The 20,451-nt window shown below is 30.3% G+C and overlaps 1 protein-coding gene across 2 annotated transcripts in view; it reads left to right on the top strand.

The window, feature by feature from the left end:
* The window catches only part of LOC115879805 (monocarboxylate transporter 12-like), a 34,205-nt gene that overhangs the window by 2,523 nt on the left and 11,231 nt on the right, over positions 1–20,451 (top strand). For both annotated transcript variants that reach the window (XM_030896815.1, XM_030896807.1), the window contains exons 3-8: positions 6,309–6,537; positions 10,032–10,200; positions 10,901–11,065; positions 12,402–12,700; positions 12,899–13,120; positions 14,002–14,139. In XM_030896815.1, coding sequence (XP_030752675.1) covers positions 6,309–6,537; positions 10,032–10,200; positions 10,901–11,065; positions 12,402–12,700; positions 12,899–13,120; positions 14,002–14,139 — 1,222 coding nt within the window. The remainder of the gene's footprint in view (positions 1–6,308; positions 6,538–10,031; positions 10,201–10,900; positions 11,066–12,401; positions 12,701–12,898; positions 13,121–14,001; positions 14,140–20,451) is intronic.

Here is a 20,451-nt window from a genome sequence, read left to right as displayed (position 1 = left end):
AGATCATAACTGACTATAGCCAGATAATAAATGACTATAGTCAGATAATAAATGACTTTTTTTTGTCGAAACGTCGTCATAAAATAAAAAAATAATGAACAAAATCTAGAAACATCTTTGCAACCCCAACGACCTAAAGCCAAGAGTAAAAACAAAAAAAAACTATAAAAAATGACTATAGTCAGATAATATTTGTACACTTTTAGACGTTCCTAGATATGTTAAGCATGCGCAGTATATTTCGCAATAGGTGGTTTTCACGTGGATTTCATTAGATGTTCAAAAAGAAATGAATAAGCTTGCGCTGTTTAGTTTACGATTTCGGGCCTACTTTTCAGAGACTATAGGACATGAAAAATACTTAATTTTAAGGGGGGTCCAAAAATAGAATAAAAATATAGCCTTTTCATTCAAAATAAGAAGGTTCAGTGGCTTAGGGAAAAAACTATAAATTTGAGAGCATCCCCTCTATCACCATTGGATCAAGCTTAATCAAATATTCCCGTATACCAAATATCATAAAATTAAGTCTAACGGTTTCTGAGATATATGGCCGTTTCGGGACTTTTGACTAACCCTGTATAATATTTTATATGACATAAAATCTTTATATGATTAAAATAATGGTAAATTTGATTAAGGTTTATCACATTTTTTCAATTTTGTGAACTTGCAGTAAACATTTTAAGGCTTCATTTCTCCTAATTATTTATTGACCAGTTATTGTGTTGCAATAATAAAAATAATACTAAATCATACAGAGTGTCTAAAATTTATTTTAACTTAAATGGAACACCCTGTATATGTTAGGAGAACCAGATGCACAATTTAATTGTCAAATTGTATTATACATTTTTTGACCTTCAAGTTTTCGTAGAAAATTCATTTTCTTATAATTTAGACCTCACATATCAATATACCCATGGAATATTGACATTTTAGATTGGTTTTAAAGCAATAAATGTAGAAAATGTACAGGAGCCAAAAACGATAATATTACTAGCCCATTTGTATACAATAAAAAACTATTTAAACCTTTATAAAAGAGTATACCATTAATTAAATATACCACCATTATTTCCGCCCAAATATTAATTAATTACATACTTAATTGTGTCAGTTAATAAATTATTCTAAATAAATGTGGATTTGAATCAGAGATCAATATAATATGTTATGAAAATGAACGTCTCTATTGTTATAAATAAGCATTCGTAAAAAATAAAATCAAATTTTTTTAAGTTGTTACTTTTTGCCACACTGTCTAATACACATACAAAATTATTTTTTTTAGTAGTTGGAGCAATTATTATAAATCAACGCAAACAGTCAATTAATCTACTTTGAATACTGGCATCATATTGATTAGTCCCTTTTAAAAAAATATTTAAACAGTTTTTTTTTATTTTTTTTAAATGAAACAAACGAACTATATCGACTATATTAGTATCTGTACTCTTTAAAAATTTGTTACATCTTTAAAAATAATCTAAAATGTCAATATTCCATGGGTATATTGATAAAAAAGATCTAAATTATAAGAAAATGCATTTTCTACGAAAACGTGAAGAGATAGGTAAAAAATGGTACAATAATATTTGATAGACAATTAAATTGTGCATCTAATTCTCTTAAAATATACAGGGTGTACCGATTAAATTAAACAAGTTATTGCCGTTTAAATCTAGTAATTATTTAAAATAAATATTTAGACACTCTGTATAAGGTAGTATAATTTTTATTATTGCAACACAAAATTTAGTAAGTAGAAATACTTCAGTACAATATTTGGTTTTAAATACTTAAATACGCCTAGAGAAATGAAGCATTAAAATTATTTACTGTATTTTGACAAAAAACCTCAATATTTCACAAACGGTAAGATTAAAATGCGGTAAACCGTAATCAAATTTACCGTTATTTTAATCGTAGAAACTAAAAATGTAATAATATACAGGGTGTTCCATTTAAAAATATAATACTAAATTATGATAAAAAACAATATTTTGATGTAGACCTGTATACTACCACCTAGAACAAAAATGTTAATTATCATTAAAAAGAATATTCGATCTAAAAACTAGCCAAAACTATGAAAATTGTAAGAAAAGTAAGTTAATAATAATTTTCTATTTTTCGCGAGGAGTATATAAATATTATATGATCCCATTATTATTTTTATCCATAATTTAGTCATGTTTATCTCAGGACCCCGGCTTGTTAACGGTAACATAAATATCCTCATTAAATTTACTAGGCTCGTTAATCATCCACGATTGTGTCATGTCGTTAATAAATATTATATTTCTTACTCCAGCTGCCCTGACGGAATCCTAAACTAACACAGTTTCTTGGCCCGAAAAGTTACCTTGTTTTTTCGCCGCTTCCAGAAACTTTCCTTGTTCTCTTTTCTTATAAGTGGAACTTCTAAGTAATACGTCTTTTAATACGTGCCTAGTATTTGTCAGTAGATAGCAGATTCCATAGAAAAACACATAACTTTTTTTTTGTGTACAGATTGTATACATACTTATTTCTTAAATAAGTGAAAATATTTTATCTCGTAGTATAGGTATACAGAGTTTTTCATGCAACTTGTTCGATAAAAGCTTTTTAGAATCTATTTTAGATACAAATTTGAATGTTTGAAGTTAGTATTATTGCCATATATGTTTTAAAACTTATCTATATACAGGGTTGTTCACCACATACGACACGGAGTATTGTAGCTAAACGATTAGATTTTTACAAATTGTAAGTTTTGGGTTCGTTGAAGGACTATTAGAGCTACAATTTCAAAATATTTTTACAAGATACAGAGTGTCCCAAATAAATAAAAAATATCAAAGTTGTATTTTTTTAAATGGAACACCCTGTATATTATTACATTTTTAGTTTCTACGATTAAAATAAAGGTAAATTTGATTAAGGTTTATTACACATAAACCTTACCGTTTTTGAAATATTTTCAATTTTGTGAAATTGCAGTATAAATTTTAAGGCTTCATTTCTCCGAGGGTATCAAAGTTTTTAATTCTAAATATTTACTGAAGTTTATTTATTGACCAGTTATTGTGTTGCAATAATAAAAATTATACTACCTTATACAGAGTGTCTAAAAATTTATTTTAAATAATTACTAGCTTTAAAAGGCAATAACTTGTTTAATTTAAATGGAATACCCTGTATATTTTATGAGAGTCAGATGCACAATTTAATTGTCTATCAAATTGTATTAAATCACTTTTTACCTATCCCTTCAAGTTTTCGTAGAAAATGCATTTTCTTATAATTTAGACCTCATTTATCAATATACCCGTGGAATATTGACATTTTAGATTGTTTTTAAAACAACAAATGTACAAAATGTACAGGCTAGTAATATTATCGTTTTTAGTAAAACGATGATATTTTAAGAAAACTATTTAAATCTTTATAAAAGAGTCTACCATTAATTAAATATACCACCGGTATTTCCGCCCAAATACTAATTAATTACATACTTAATTGTGTTCGTTAATAAATTATTCTAAATAAATGTGGATTTGAATCAGCAATCAATATAATAATAAGTTATGAAAATGAACGTCTCTGTTGTTATAAATAAGCATTTGTCAAAAAATGAAATATCATTTTTAAGGTGTTTTTACCACACTGTCTAATACACATAAATAATTCAGGTTTAGTGTTCCATTTAAATTAAACAAGTTATTGCGGTTTAAAGCTAATAATTATTTAAAATAAATATTTAGACACTCTGTATAAGGCAGTAAAATTTTTTATTACAGCAACACAATAACTGATCAATAAATAAACTTCAGTAAATATTTAGTATTAAAAACTTTGATACCCTCGGAGAAATGAAGCCTTAAAATTTATACTGCAATTTCACAAAATTGAAAATATTTCAAAAACGGTAAGGTTTATGTGTAATAAACCTTAATCAAATTTACCTTTATTTTAATCGTAGAAACTAAAAATGTAATAATATACAGGGTATTCCATTTAAAAAAATACAACTTTGATATTTTTTATTTATTTGGGACACTCTGTAACTTGTAAAAATATTTTTAAATTGTAGCTCTAATAGTCCTTCAACGAACCCAAAACTTACAATTTGTAAAAATCTAATCGTTTAGCTACAATCTTCCGTGTCGTATGTGGTGAACAACCCTGTATAATCTTAAATAACTTAAAAACGACTTATTTTAGGTATAGGAACATGTATAGTCAAAAAGTAACGAATTGAAAAACCTTTTTACTAGTGAAATAAAAAAAGTGGGTTTCCATTTGAAAAAAATGATTTATGATAATTTTTTAATCGCTCAATTTCATGACAGCTACCGCCATTATTATATGACATTCGAACAATTCAATTTTTGAAATAGCCACATGTCTTCTCTTTATGTCATAGGTGTCACAGTGGCTGTGGTAATCTCTATATATTTGACTTTTTAGGCTATATAAATTTTTTTGACAGGTAGTGTTTTTCGTTCAAACATTTTAATTTTTTTTCTCAAAAACTGTTAATGTTAGATATAGAGTGTTTGACATCAATATTCAGAGCATTTTACAGAGAATTTAAGTGTGTAATAAAAAATGGGGGTACCCATTTATAATAAAAAAGTTCCTGTCAACTTCCGGTATTTCCGGAAGTGCCGCCATATTGAAAATATTTTTAATCGATAGATGTCATTGTAAAACAATGATGTTCAAAAAATCTCCGATCTAGATATTGTAGTTCTTTAGAAACTTCTAATGCAGGCTCAGCTTGGGACACCCTGTATACTACTACGACTATAGCGTTTTAAAAAACTCCAAAATCTTAGATATAAGTAAGATCCTTATTTTCTTTTCTCTTTTTGTTCTGCTGATTCATCGATTATTCTAATGTATTCTAAAAGATTTTCTTCCCCCTATTTGTAACCTGATTTCATTTCCGGATTACACAGAACCCGACGAAGAAATCCAGGTGTTTGGAATTGCCGAATTCATTACAATATTATCTCCTTAAATTAACACAAGTAAATTTAAATATTTGATACCCCAGCGGCGTCTTTCAAAAAATATTATTATTATTTCATCTAAATAAATAAAACAAAGTTGAGTCTGTTTCACCATTTATAACTCAAGAACTACTGATAACTACTATAACTACTACTGATAACTATTATAAAATTTCGAAAGAATAACTAGAAGTAAAATATCGGAAAAAAATTATATGGAAAATTAATTTTAAATAAATTAGATTAGGAACTACCCTATCTTTCGCAATAGACAGCTCACGCTTAAAGCTAGTCATTATAGAATATAAATTTAGCGGGAAATAGTAGAAAAATAGCATATTCAAAGCTAGAACAGATATTCAAATATAGCGGGTGCGTCTCAAAAGTGGCTCACCCCTCTAACTTCTTTATTTTTTTAGATAAAAAATCGAGATTTGCTATGTAAGTATATGACATAGATTAGGATTGATTGACGTATTCAATTGTTTTCGGTCACTTCCCGTTTCACCGGAAATTACTACAACTTTTGATTTTTAAATGGCACCCTAGGTATTTTATTACTCTATTCGATAGAAAATATTGTTAAAATATGGCTTATTTGAAATTGCAACATGCGATTCATAATGACAATTTGACTCGAAATACCAAGTGTATGGTACCAAATTATTCGTAAAAAATGCTTTTTCCAAATATGCTAATGAGTTACCCTCGTTCCATTTGAAAAAATTGAGATATGATTAAAAATACGATTAGGCATCTTTTAACCGGCCCGGATAAGACACTAAAAACATTAGACGATCAAATCTATTTTTCCAATGCTCCTTGATTAAAAATTAGTGTTTTTAATACAGTCATGGCATTCTAAGCGGAAATGTCAAAAGTTGACATATGATATGTCATTCTATCCAGAGTGTCATTTTCTATCGAATAAAGTAAAAAATACCGAAAGTGCTTTTTAAAAATCAAAAGTGGTAGTCATTTCCAGTGAAACAGGAAGTGGCCGAAAAGAATTGAATACGTAAATCAATCCTAATTTATGTCGTATACTACCATACCAAATCTCGTTTTGTTATCTGAAAAAATAAAGAGTTTATAGGGGGTGAGCCACTTTTAAAACGCACCCGGTATAGAAAATACTTGAATACAAAAAATATTTTTTTAATTTTCAAAAAAAAGCGTATGATTAAACACCATACCGTATATTAAGAAATTACTCTATCTGTATACATTCAATAACATTCAATGTAAAAATATCTTTAATACAATTTGTATACTTTAATTCCAAATACTACTATTTTACAGGGTTCGGGTGCAGATGAACCTCCTATATCCAGGACAGCGCGTTTGGTCGCTGATCTAAGGCAAATTCTTACTCTAAAACAGCATTATTACCCTGAAGGTGGTTGGGGTTGGGTAGTGCTATGGGCAGCAGTGTTCGTCCACATTTTGGGTCATGGATTTGTCATGTCCGTAGGATGGCTTCAGTTGGAAATTGTGAGGAAGTTTGGACCAGAAGTGACCAAACAAACAGGTAAAAGAAAAACTTCTATTGAATAATTTATAATATTATTATTATTGCTTGATTTATTCTACAAGTTTCACATTAACACTTAACTTCCAAAAAACTCTTCTTCTTAAAGTTTCAAGAGTTTATTAAAGATTATTTTTACATATATTTTGTTCTTTAGAGCACCAAACACGCTAATTTTTTGTATAATAAATACTTTTTATTTGTTTATCATCATTGCAGTGTACACGATTGATACTTCTTTTTTCCAGACTTTTTCGGCTAAAACATACAAAACCTGCCACCAAAATTGTGAAAATTATAAAAATCACATTTTAAGAATATCAAAGAATGTTTTTTATATTATTTATGTTTATCGTCATTGCTGTGTATATGATGAACACTTCCTCTTTAAAGTTTTTTCCGCTAAATCATTCTAAATATCTTGAGAACGGTTGCTCGTAACGATTTTTACCAAAAGACATTTGTTACGTAAAAAATCACGGAAATGTATATTTCTTCACGCAGTAGTTTTATACAGATACGGACAAAAATTATTACTATTCAAAAAAGTTAAAACACGTTTAGGTGGCGCCTCCTACAAATAGGAGTCATATTAACATCAAAATTAAATTTCTCATGTCAAAAAACTTCCAGACACCAATTTTTATCCAAATATTGACGTTACTTCAGAAATTATTTGGAAAAATCGAAATAAAATTGAAACTTCTACACCCTGTATCTCCGAAACTAAGCATTTTAAACTAGCGATGGGAACTATCGAATGAATTAGACTATCGAATGGTTAATGAATGAATGATTTCAACTATCGAATGGTTTTATTCGAATAAAATCATTCATTCATTTGTATACTAAAGCATATGTGACAACCTCGCCGTGCGACTAAATGTTTATCGGTGAGCCACGACTACCTATCGAATGCTTTTGATAAATGAAATTTAGTATTCGTTTGATTTTTGAATGCGTCAGTGTATTATTAGTTCTTCCAAATTTTTATAACTTCACCGTATAAATACTGTGCTATTTTTGCGTTTACTAAAATAGTTAAAATACTAAAATAGTAGTTATTTTTTAATTTTATTTATTGACGATTGTGTGCATGTGCAGGTGGTCAAAATTTTTCCGAAAAGTTGTGTGGTTTTCCGTAGTCCGATCTTTCAATTATTTAATTTTATATGGTATATGGTCTATTTTTTAATGGGAAATTTTGAGAAGTAGCAATTTTTAAGAGAGATGAGATGAACTTAAATTAATTTTAAAAGTACATATTTGTATTTTAGATGTTTTAATAATATGAATTAGTTGAACTTAATAATCATATTAAAGTAATGTGGTTAAGTAAATGGTTATCGAACTCAAACTATGGGGTGAGAAAATTAAAATGAAAGTTTTACACGTGCCAATTTAAAAAAAAAGTTAACGATGTTTGTATTTTGTTTATGCTAATTCTCTTACATGTAGTTTTTGCGAAGAAATATTTCATTTATTTTTTAAAGTAAATGCCAGTAAAAGTAAATATAATTTTTAAATAGTAATATAAAGCACCTAATATAAATAATTTTGATTTCTAATTTTTATTTATATTTTCTTTCCATTACACTGCATGCTTAGAAAATTAATAAATGTTTATATTTCATGATTTTAAAATTTGTTGTTAATATAACAAATTAGTTCTGTAATTATTATTATTTAATAAACCAACGTTGCCACACACAATAAATTTAGAGACTATATTATTTTTAAATAGGATCTAATATAAATAATTTTGACATCTAATTTGTTGTTTATATTTTGCTACTACTTAAAAAAAATATTTATATTAAATGATTTTAAATTTTGTTGTTAATAGGTATAATATAGGTATAACAAATTATTACTGTTTTTTTAATTAAACCAGTCTTTGCTTAAAAACATTAAAAATCATTTTCCTACATCCAAAATAACAAGTATTATTGCAGTGTAACAACAGAATATTAATAAAAAAAAGCAGAATATATAGACATACTATCCCTAACTAACTAAAGCCAAACAATAATATTCTTTGCTAATATCAACTAATACCAAAATATGTCAACAGCGCCCTTCATAATGTATTTTCTGTGTAAATACTAGCACCTCAATAAAAAAAAATAATGGGTCCTTATCTATATCTGACTACGCAAAAAATCAAAGATGCCGGCTTGTTTCATAGCTGTCGGGTTTCTCGGAAAGAAACCTACGTCGCCGGGCGACAACTAAAATTCAGTTAATATTTTATTATAATCGATCCTGACGAATAAATGAATTTCATAAATGAATGAATTTTATACATGAATGGTTTTTGCTGCCGAATTACTAGAATACAATATTTCAAGGTAGATGACGGATCTATTCGATAATTTTTATTCGAATAGTTTTCAACGAATGTTTTCTTAGTAACTATCGAATTATTCGAATGAATTGCAACTATCGAATGTTTCGATAGTATTCATTCGATAGTTCCCACTACTATTTTAAACCATACATTTATACGAACTTTTTTTACATATTTTTATCTACAGAATATGCTCCCGACGTTTCCGGAATACAGTTTGTACCACCCTGTATTACTCTAGTTATTATTTCGTAACATAATTTTTGGTCTATATTGTTGTTTACGTAAAAAAAGATTTATAGACAATAAAGAAAAATAGAATTATTCAATATTTTAAAACTGCCATTCACAAATCTAAAAAATGGATTTTGTCATAACTGTAGTGGATCTGATACGCATTTCTTTGTTTTATAATTTCATGTATAATAATAATGTTTGCTCTAAATATGCTAAATACTAAACAAAACAGACCTACGTGTATAGAACTATTTTGATTTATATTATATTATTTCCTTAAATTATGTTATGTATTTTATTTATTTTATATTAAGAACTACAATACAACAAAACAAAAAATATAAAAAGCTGTTATTAGAGTTTTATTTTTGAGCCGAATATACGTATAATTCTATGTTAAAATGTATGAAAAGGAAAAGTAAATTCTCTCAATTTCTTTTGTGAGTGTTTCTATTGAATCGTTACTGACATTTTCACGCAACTGAAGGAATATTATGGACAAAGACAGAACACGTCCAGTTATAACCTTTTGCATTTTTAAAGATATGAGCTGAAAATGTGTTATTTTACAGCTGGCTAGAATTCATAAAATACTATAATGACTTGAAAAAAAATACAATTCAATTTATTTCAAATAGATTGTATCGAGCTATGTTTGTACCTCTTTATATATTTTTTTATTGAGTCAAGCAACAGGAATATTTATACTTATATTTTTTTTGCCGCCACAAAGGTATAAATATTATTTATGAATATTTATGTAATCATTTTTCTTTCAAAATACTTTAACAAATATTAAGTATTTCAATACAAGTTCAAGGTAGCAAACATATCTATAAATTTTTAATTATATGGTAGATACAGCTCTGTATGTAACTTATTAAAAAAATTACTAATTTATTTTCAGGGTGGTTAACAGCACTATCAACTGGTGTTTCACTGATAATTTCGCCAATAACTATATCGTTTTGTAAGAAAAAATCGACCAGGGTCTCAGCAGTTATGGGAGGCTTAATCACTGCCCTTGGATGCCTTTTTACTAGTTTTGCAACACAGTTTCATCAATTGTATTTCAGGTAAATATGTATACACTGTATACTTAGAGGTAATATTAATATGACAACTAAAGACTCATATAAATGTAACATCATTTTCTAACAAATAATCATATTATTCGTTAGAAAATGACTGATATTCTGAATAGAATGACAAATCGTATGCAACTTTTGAAATTTTTAATTAAAAAAAAAATGATATTTTAAGTTTCAATCTAAAGTGCCATGGCTGTGTTAATACTACTAATTTTTAATCAAGGAGCCTTGAAAAAATAGATTTAATCTTCTAATGTTGGTTAGTTAAAAGATGATCAAATTGTATTTTTAATCATAACACAGTTTTTTTTTTCAAATGGAGCGAGAGTGGCTTATTAGCATATTTCGAAAAACCATTTTCTTACGAATATTTTGGCCCACATACTTGGTATAATATTCCGAGTTAAATTGTCGTTATATTTATTTTCATGGCACTCTAGATTTATATTTGAAATACTATTTTTTAAGAAAAAAACGGAAAAAGTTTGAAGAAAAGCTGTTACTTCCAAAATAATAAAAAAAGTTTCGTTTATACTTAATTTTTGATCATTAGATTTTAATTTGTATCTCTATTTTTAAGTAAAATTCTTTAGAAATATTGTTATATAGAACAGAATTTACATCTGGATGATAAATTAACCTCTTTTTAAATACATATTTTCTTTCCATTTTTCACTCCTTTCAGTTATGGTTTCGTTCTGGGCGTGGGTGCAGGCATTACCAAAGACTGTTCCACTCTAATGGTGGCCCAATATTTCAAAAGGAGAAGGGAATTGGTGGAAATCGCCACGGTTTCGGGCAGTGGAATGGGCCTTGCCGTTATGTCCACCATAGTTAAAATAGCGATTAAGTAAGTAAAAAAATGTTTCAATTTGAATTTAGCATAAAATATACAGGGTGGTTCCAAAAACATGTGCCCATCTCTTGTCGGGAGATTCCGCAATTCAAAATAAGATTTATTTTCTATATTAGTTTGAACTGTTTGAGTAAGCTGAGAATGATGATCATGATATGATCACGGTATGATCATGATGATGATGACCATTTTTTTTGAATTTGCTATAGGTATAGCACTAAACATCAGTGTTATAAGTTTTAACAAAATTTAATAATAAATTAGATTAAATAAATGATTTATTAACTTTGTTTTTATTTTAATTTTATTTATTGTGATTTATAAAATTTATCTCATCGAAATCGACAAAATATCAAGATACAACTTTTTTTACATTATTGTTTTTTGAAAAATATTCCATTGATAACCCCTATACACGTCCCTGGTGAATCTGTCGACATTTCTTTAGCATTAAAATATGAAATACTTATAGTAACTTTTAGCCTCAAAATTTCGTTCAAATCACTAAAAGAACTTGGAAGGAAATTATAATAAATCGAATGAAAATAAAAACATTAACTCCTTGTAGCTACGAAATAAAATATAATCGTATCTTCATTCCACCATACCCTGTCTATAACCATCCGTTATTATCGCTACCACAGGCGTTTAAAGCTACACGCACACTGGCGCGATCACGGCCGCGATCACGATCACGATGAGGGCAGCGATAACATGAGCGATCATTCTAGCACACACCAACGCGTTCCCGTTCACGGCCGTACCTATATGTAGTGAGCTATCCTACAGGTGTACATAGGCACAAATTAAAAATGTGAATTATGTATACCGAAAAAAAACATTCTTAAATATTTACCTACAATATTTAAACTTAAACAATAAATATGTAAACGTATGTACTTAATGTACTATCCAATCCAATTGCAACTCCAATTTTGTGTCAAACTTTTTATTTTTAATTCTATCATTTTTGTAACTTGGATTGGATAAATCATATAGAATTTTGTGTATTTTTACAGCTTTAATTAGCTACTCTGTTAACTCCATATCTAAACTGCAACAAGAAAAAACACACAAAATAATGGAAAATTCCTATCAGTTGGGTCGCGATCACGCGATCAAACTCGACAAGTTGAATCTGATCGCCACCGCAGAATAGACGTCGCCAAGCCGCTTTGTCTCCAAAACTCGATCGCGCCAATGTGAAACGGCTCACATTATGTATCCTTCAGCAACTTTTGGCCGCGGCCGCGTGGATATCGTAATCGCGGCCATTATCGCACCAGTGTGCGTACAGCTTAATAGTACTTATTTTCCTTTTTTCTTTCAGTGCTTTTGGTTGGCGTCTAGGACTCCAAACTGTCACAGGCATAGTCTCCCTAACGTTCATCCTGGGAATCTTCTACAGATCGGCATCACTGTACCATCCACAGAGACGAGCCATCATCCACATCAAAAACCAGAAAAGAAAGATCAAGGATAAGAGCAAACTTGAGGATAAGAGTCCTTTTTTCGATCTTTCTCCACTCAGAAGTAATACTGTGAGGGTATTGTTGATATCTACTGCGATTGGAGCGTTTGGAATTAATACTCCTTTGTTTTACTTGGCTTATCAAGCCAAGATTGAAGGTAATTATAACTAGTGATGAGAAAATCAAGCCCAAAACCAAAATCATTTTGGTCTTGGCCTTGAGCAATTAAAATGACAGGCACAACCTGGCTACTGTCATGGATCATATCGTTGGACACAATTAATTTATTATTATATTATTATAAAACTATTATTATATTTAATAGTGATTATATATCGAATTTTCTTGATTTTAGGTTTAGGAGATTCAACAATATTCCTCCAAATCTACTTAGGCTTAGCTTGGACTCTTGGATGCATAGTATTCAGCATTTTTGTCCTTCACACCTCCACAGAATGTAGAATATCCAGACAATATCTGTGCCAAGCGGCCATGTTGCTGACCGGAGTGTCCATTCTAGCTTTTACTGTGGTCACGGGGAATTACCAAGCCTACGTCATGTTTGCGTGGATCTATGGTAAGATACCTAATAACATGCTTACTGTACCAAAAATTAATTTTCTTTTACTAAGAGATCTCTAATCTACACAAAACCCAAAATGTTTAGCATAATGCTCGTCAATTGAAGATCAAACTTTTATTTGGTGGTTATATTTTTTAGGTTTAGATTTTTGTGGTGAGTTTAGTTTTTATTAAATTAACAAAAGATATTTCACAGCCCCCTAGATTTTCAAATCTAAGTGGCAATCAAATAATAAAGATCTACTGACCCAAAATCATAAAAATATAAATATCTAGCAAAATCTTTCACTAAGGGGTAGGCAACCTTAAGAATATTTTGAAGATATATAAATTCTTCATTGAATATCGGAATAATATACTGTGTACGGTGTTGCATTTGAAATAATGGAGTAATTTGATTTTAACAGTTTAATATTAATTTTGTCCCACTCTGTATAACTTTTTAGGTTAAATTTTAATTTTATTTAACATACAAAGGCAATTTTAGCAAAATATCAGGTTATACAGGGTACATTCCAATTTAGGTAGCTTCTATTGAAATTTGAAATTTGTTGTTCATTTTTAGAAAATGTTAAATATGTCAAAAACCTGACATTTTAGTCATATACTTTTTTAATAAAACTTACCTTTATTTTTCTCCTAGAATCCGAAAATCAATTAATATATAGGGTGTCCCATTACAAAAAACACAACTTTGATGTGTAACTTTTTTTGAGAACCCCCTTTTTTGAGAACCTTCTTTTCATAACACCCTGTAGAACTCTCGATATTTTAAAAAATGCTCTAAACTAACCTACATTTTTTCTCTTTTTTTTACTATTTTTATACGTTTTTCAATTTCTATATTGTAAGGGTTTTATTTTTGTTCTGTTTCAGGTATTTGTTGTGGCGGCTATCATTATTCATTAAAAATGTACACCTACGAAAAAGTGAGAGCTAGAAACTTCGCGAAAACTTGGGGATTCGTTCAGTTTTCTCAGGCTATACCCATCATTATTGGTGTACCTTTCTCAGGTAAGGTAGCAATCATAACTGAGCAGAGTATGATACACAAGTAGTTATTTTGTTCAAATGAAACTAGGTATAATAAAATTATTATTTTCTAAATAGTTCCGCTATCTAAAGTAGAGTATTTATTAATATTAAATATGCTTTATTTTGTTTATCTTGATAGTGATAGATGCAGAGTGTGCCAAAAAGTTTGCAACAAATGGATTTTTTACTATTGTGCACATTAATTTTGGTTGCATTACTATTACATGTGATTAAGCCTGACCGGCACAGCGTTGCCCACTTTTACGTATTTTCTTTTAATCAAAATATTTTAGGAAACAAAAATAAATTAATTATAAATAACAGTTATTATTTACATCACCTCCTTAACAGCACTTAAGGGATATAAAGGGTCATTACTACCATTTTCCGTTCAAAATATTCTAATAAGGTTGCGATGAGTTTTTTGCAACGGCTATTAAGCGATCTTGTACACTTCGCACTAAAAGAGGTTCTAAAAAGAACAATATTCGACTGCAAGCTAATAAAAAAAATTAACTTTAAATGAATTGTGCTGTGATAGCTATCACAGCACAATTAATTTAAACCAAAAACTCGTAATACAAAACTATAAAGTGTCAAAACGAATGACAATAATAGGGGTTTTCGGAGTTAAAATCCTAGATTAGGTAGTTTACTAACCAGCTGTTCCAAGATCAGTGCTGAGAGTAATCAGCTGGTAGTTTAATTATGAACGGTTGGATCATTAGATCTCTGATTAGATTGACGGGGTTAACAATGTTAACAATCACATTTTGATCACATTTAAATATATTTCGTAAAAAGAGGTAAATGCAGCAAATAATCTTTATAATCTTAATATCCCTCTTTAACGATTGTATAAGATCTATTTTTATCCTATTTGTTTTGCTTTAAGTATACTTTTTAGTTGCTGTAAGACTATTTTTTATAAAAACCAAATGTGTTTTATTTTAGTCTAATTATGCCATTTAAAACAAAAACACTATAAACTTTATTTTAATCAAATAAACATTCCAACATATTAATAATAAAAAATATATCAATTTTTATGTACCATTGTGATGAAAATTTTCAGAAATTTCAGAATCTATCAAGTTCCATTCTTTCATTACGCCTGGTTATTTTAATCTAAATCAGTAGTTCCCAAACTTATTTTTCTCGTGGACCACTTTCAAAATTTTACTGGTTTCGGTGGACCCCCTGCTGCTACATTTCTACCACATTCTTAAAGTCGCCAAAAAATAAAAATTGTGTCACTTCTGAGTTCTGTCCCTATATTCCGATATGTAAAATAAAACGAAAAATGGTACATTTTATATCACTTTATTTATTAAAAGAATAGAATTACAAGAAAAAATATTAAGGTAATATAGGTTCAGGTCATAATTTTAATTAATGGGAAGGATGTATCTGATGGAGTGTCAGCAAACGATCAATGTTTGGCTTTATTTTTGTGAGCAATAACCGCAAATCCCCCGCTCTGTGATGTTTAATTTGCTCCTTTTTTTTTTGTTAAGAGGTTTGTAACGGCACTAAAACTCCTTTCGACAAGGTATGACGAGGGAAAAGCTATTAAAAATTTCCTTGCGATTTCCCACAGTCCAGGATATTTTTCGGGTATTTCTGCTTGCAGCCAAAATGTTGGGTAGCCTTTTCTAAATTTCACCTTCAGCTCCTCATTAGTGCTTAGCTCGAGCAGCTCCTCTTGTAATACAACATTGGCCACTTCCGTTTCATCAAATGGATTTATGATCCATGGTGGTATATCCATCGTCAGTATATCTTCAAACCTGGTTTTGAAGTCATCATGCAGAGCACTTAAATGTTGACTGTAGGTATGGATATCCTCATCAATACATTCTACCTGCGACAAGTTTGGAAATTGAGAGAATTCGCGCCGACTAATGTTTTGCTTCATAAATTTCAATTTCCCAAGAAAAGCCGAAATTATCCCCTTTGTTTTTATTAAATTCAGGCTGTCCCCTTGTAACTGCAAGTTAATATCATTAAATTTTTTAAACAAATCTGTCAAATACGCAATGTCTGCTTTGAATTTGATCAAGTTTTCTTTTAAATCTGGATCTCTACTTTCTAAGAACTCTAATATGGAATCGAAAACAGAGTAAAATCTCGTTAAGCATGCACCTTTCGACAACCAGCGTACTTCAGTATGTAAGAGCAGTCGTTGGAAGTCTTCATCATTTTCGTCGCACAATTGAGCAAATAAACGCGTATTCAATGCATTGCTTCTGATTTTGTTGACAGCTTTTATTACAAAATGAAGAGATTGGTTCAACCTGTCACTTAAATGTTTTGCCACAAGATGTTGTCGGTGGATTACGCAATGAATAGCTGTAAGTCCTGGTATAATTCTTTTGAGATGACTTATAAACCCACGATATCGCCCGACCATTGCAGGAGCTCCGTCTGTTGCCACTGAAATAATGTTTGTAAATGGGATCGATTTTTCCGTAAAAAAATTACTCAGGACATTAAATATTGATTCGCCTTTAGTGTCAGTCTCCAAAGTTCTGGCAAATAGCAATTCTTCGTGAATTTCTTCCTCAACAATAAATCGGACATATGCCAATAGTAATGCTTCATTACTGGGTAACGTTGACTCGTCCAGTTGTATAGAAAAATGAGTTTTTTGCAGATGATTGCACAAAAAGCTTTCGATATCAGAGCTCATTTCATCAATGCGTCTTTGTACAGTATTGTTACTTAATGGAATTCTTTTTAGTACGTCAAATGGAGATTTGTGCAAAACAGTTTTTAAAACCTCTTCAACAGCGGGTAAAATTAATTGTTCTCCGATAGTGTGCGGTTTTCCAGATTTTGCTATAAGTAATGAGATATTGTAAGATGCCCGCAAGCCATCATCGTTACTTTGAGATGTTGAAGCGAACATACTGTGCATGGTGGGTCTCTTTCCATATTTTTCTTTCAATGTTTGAAAATATTTTAAATCTTTACCTATTTTATCAGTATGACACCTTTTTAGATGATCTTCGAGCTTTGATGGTTTCATAGAGTCATTGCTCAAAACTTTGTTGCATAATAGGCACATGGGCAATTGTTTGTCTGCCTCTGATGGAACAAAACCATATTTCAAATAATCGATACTATATTGTCGACATTTTTTCTTTGCTGTAGCCATGTTTCGTGTCAGTTACCTTACCTGTAAAAAAAAAATGTTTTAGTAACCAAGTTTTTTTCTGAATATAGGTATCACACCGCAGCCTTTGTCAGCACGCGGAAATAGAATTACGGCTTGTAAAGGGACCAACTAATAAACCGCTGAGACAAATACAGACGTTTTCACAAAACGGTATCAATTTTAAAGTACATAATTTACCACTAATTTTTAATAGTATAAATAAAAATTGGTGTACTCAGTATCGAATACTGATCATATTTGTGTAGGAAAAAAATAAAAAGTCGAAATCCCAAAATTGTCCATAAAAAACGATAACTAACATTTTATTAAATCAATGAGTTCACGCGCTCCGTGTATTTGCGTATTTTTGTCTGCGGCTTCATTGTTAAAACGTGACAAACTGGCATCGAAGTCCAAGCCCCGCCCTTTTCCCGTCGCCCGCGCACCGCTCGCTCTTTCCGAAAAGGAATAGTTTTGATAAAATAGTTACTTCAAAACCAATTTAAAATGATTATGAAATTACTGTTTTATAAAATTAGTAGTTATTTGCAAGAAAAATTACAAAATTAATTGCTCTGCAATATTGCTTATTCGGCCTTTTTAGAGAGGCAGTGTTTCTCTCGTGAAAAAACAATTGAATAAAACGTGCTGTGTTTGTCTTCAAATCGAAAGAGGACAATTAAAATATCTGTAAGTTACTAAGTTACCTATCTATACAGGCCGTTGTGATCAACCGACTAGTACACGTAAACAAAATACTTAAGTACTATAACAAAAAAAAGGTAGGTTACTTACTTTTCTCCGGCACTAGCAAACACAGATATAAATTTTCTCACAACTTTTTTTTCCAAATTCCGCCTTTTTTCGAAATTCCGGAAACAAATGAATGCGTTTGCCTTTGGCATCAAGTATTTATAGTGGTGATCAAGTTCATGTCTGAACAAGCATTAAGCATTGTCGGGCGGATAGCGCTTTGCAAGTCTGTACACGAAATTGTACGTAATATCGAATACGCAAGTTTGGACAAGTAACAGTCGCTTGCCTTATTAAAATATTATCTGCTTAGATAGGTACTTAAAACAATGTAGGTAGGCCCTTATAAAAACTATGCTTACATTTTTGCTCTTTACTATCAAAAGCAGATAAATTTCGTGGACCCCCATTAACATCTTATGGACCCCCATTTTTTGTTCACGCCTACGTAGACCCCCAGCAAGTCTCCCGTGGACCCCTGGGGGTCCACCTGGACCACTTTGGGAATCACTGATCTAAATGTTTTAAACCACTTAAATTAAGTTCTGTACTTCAGTTTTCATCTTTTTCCTATCGGGTGTCTCCGATAGTGCTTTTGCGCTTTTATTTAAAATATAGAGTTACTTGATGCTATGCTGATTTTCACGGTCACTAACAAAATATCATGTATTTAATCATCATTAGATAAAGTGATTTAGGACAAAACGGTTATTAAAAAAACTTTTATACTTCTATGCGGACCGTTACTTTTAAAATTACACTAGAGATGATCAGCTGATTATATCTACCCACCTCGTTAGAGGGTTAGTAGGATCACAACATATGGCAAAAATCGAATTATTCGGATCACTTTTCGAACGTCTGGATTAGTAATCCTATAATCAATCCGATCAATCAGATCAGAGTTTCCGAAAACCCCTAGGGTTAGGAAATAAATAAACAAATGTGGCAACTTGACATTCTTACAGTAGATCTACCACCTGAATCTCAAGCGGGAAATTTAAATTCTAGTTAGTCAGTCCGTTCAGTTAGCGCCGAATATGTCCATGGTTGGTAACAATGAATTTAAAAATCGCGCTCTCGATTACGTAACTAAAAGTTTAGTTGGTATCGCTAAAAATGTAATAATGTACCGGATGTTTCGTTTAAAATGTCAAAGATACTTAAAACTACTTTTTAAACAGAGCGGCAGCACTGTAACCTTTGAAATAATTTAAATCGATGGATCTTATACCGGATCTTTCAGGTATCTAGATTTTTATTTTCTTTTTTAAAAGCTGATTACGTTATAAATACAATGATGTATCGAGCCTGCCTAAAAAATGTTTGATTTGTACACACACGTAAAGAAACTGATCAGTATACTCATGAAAAAATAATAAAATCATAGGCCCTTACGGAGAAGAAAATATCAATGACAACGGTAATAGGCTTATTGACATATGCGAGTATAACAACTTAACAATAAAAAATGGTTTCTTTAAACATAAACAAATTCATAAATATACTTGGATTCAACCAACACGTGACCTAAAATCAATAATAGATTATATAATTACAAAACAAAGTAACAACATAAAAATTAATGATGTAAGAATCCTAAGGGGCACCGGACACCACTCAGATCATTACCTTTTAAGATCAAAAATTCTCTTTCCACCATATCAAATTAAACAAAACAACTAAGAGGAAACAGGAAGAACGAAGCCAGTTACCACAGTAAGATATAATTTAGAAAGTCTAATGCATGACAGCGTCAAATATCTTTATCAGAACAGGCTTGATGAAAAACTTATAGAAGATTCGGAAAGGCCTTTTCACCTAACATACAATAATATAATTGACAGTATTCATGGAGCCGCAGAGGAAGCATTAGGAATAAAAGCGAGACGAAAGAGCAGAAAGTTGTGGTAGACTGATGAATTTGAAAAACTTGTAGAGGAAAAAAAAGATACTGTATTTGAAATGGCTAAATTCGAAACCTGAACTAGACAAGCGCACTTATAATGACAAGAAAAAATGAGGTGAGGAGAATGGTAAAAGAAGAAAAGAATAAAGTGTGGGATGACAAATGCAACAGAAATTAATACGTATATAGGCGGAAGAAGGAATACGGAAGTATGGAGATTTATAAAAACAACAACAACTGAAAAACAGGAGTCAGCCCCTATAGAAATAATAACCAACAAAGAATGGGTGAAATATTATTCCAAATTGTTGTCAGAGAACAGACCTGAGTATCAAGAACCGCCACAGTCAGAAATAAACATCGAAGGAGAGGAAATCTACGTGGATACCAACAAAATAAAGACAGCTATAATGTCTTTAAAGAATGGAAGAGCATGTGGCCCAGAGGGAGTATATGCGAAACTCATAAA

This window comes from Sitophilus oryzae, unplaced genomic scaffold, assembly GCF_002938485.1.
Source record: "Sitophilus oryzae breed Bouriz unplaced genomic scaffold, Soryzae_2.0 scaffold_1067_pilon_pilon, whole genome shotgun sequence".
Classification (NCBI taxonomy): Eukaryota; Metazoa; Arthropoda; class Insecta; order Coleoptera; family Curculionidae; genus Sitophilus; species Sitophilus oryzae.
Note: the sequence above shows the minus strand (reverse complement) of the source record. Positions and strands in the feature narration are given on the sequence as shown.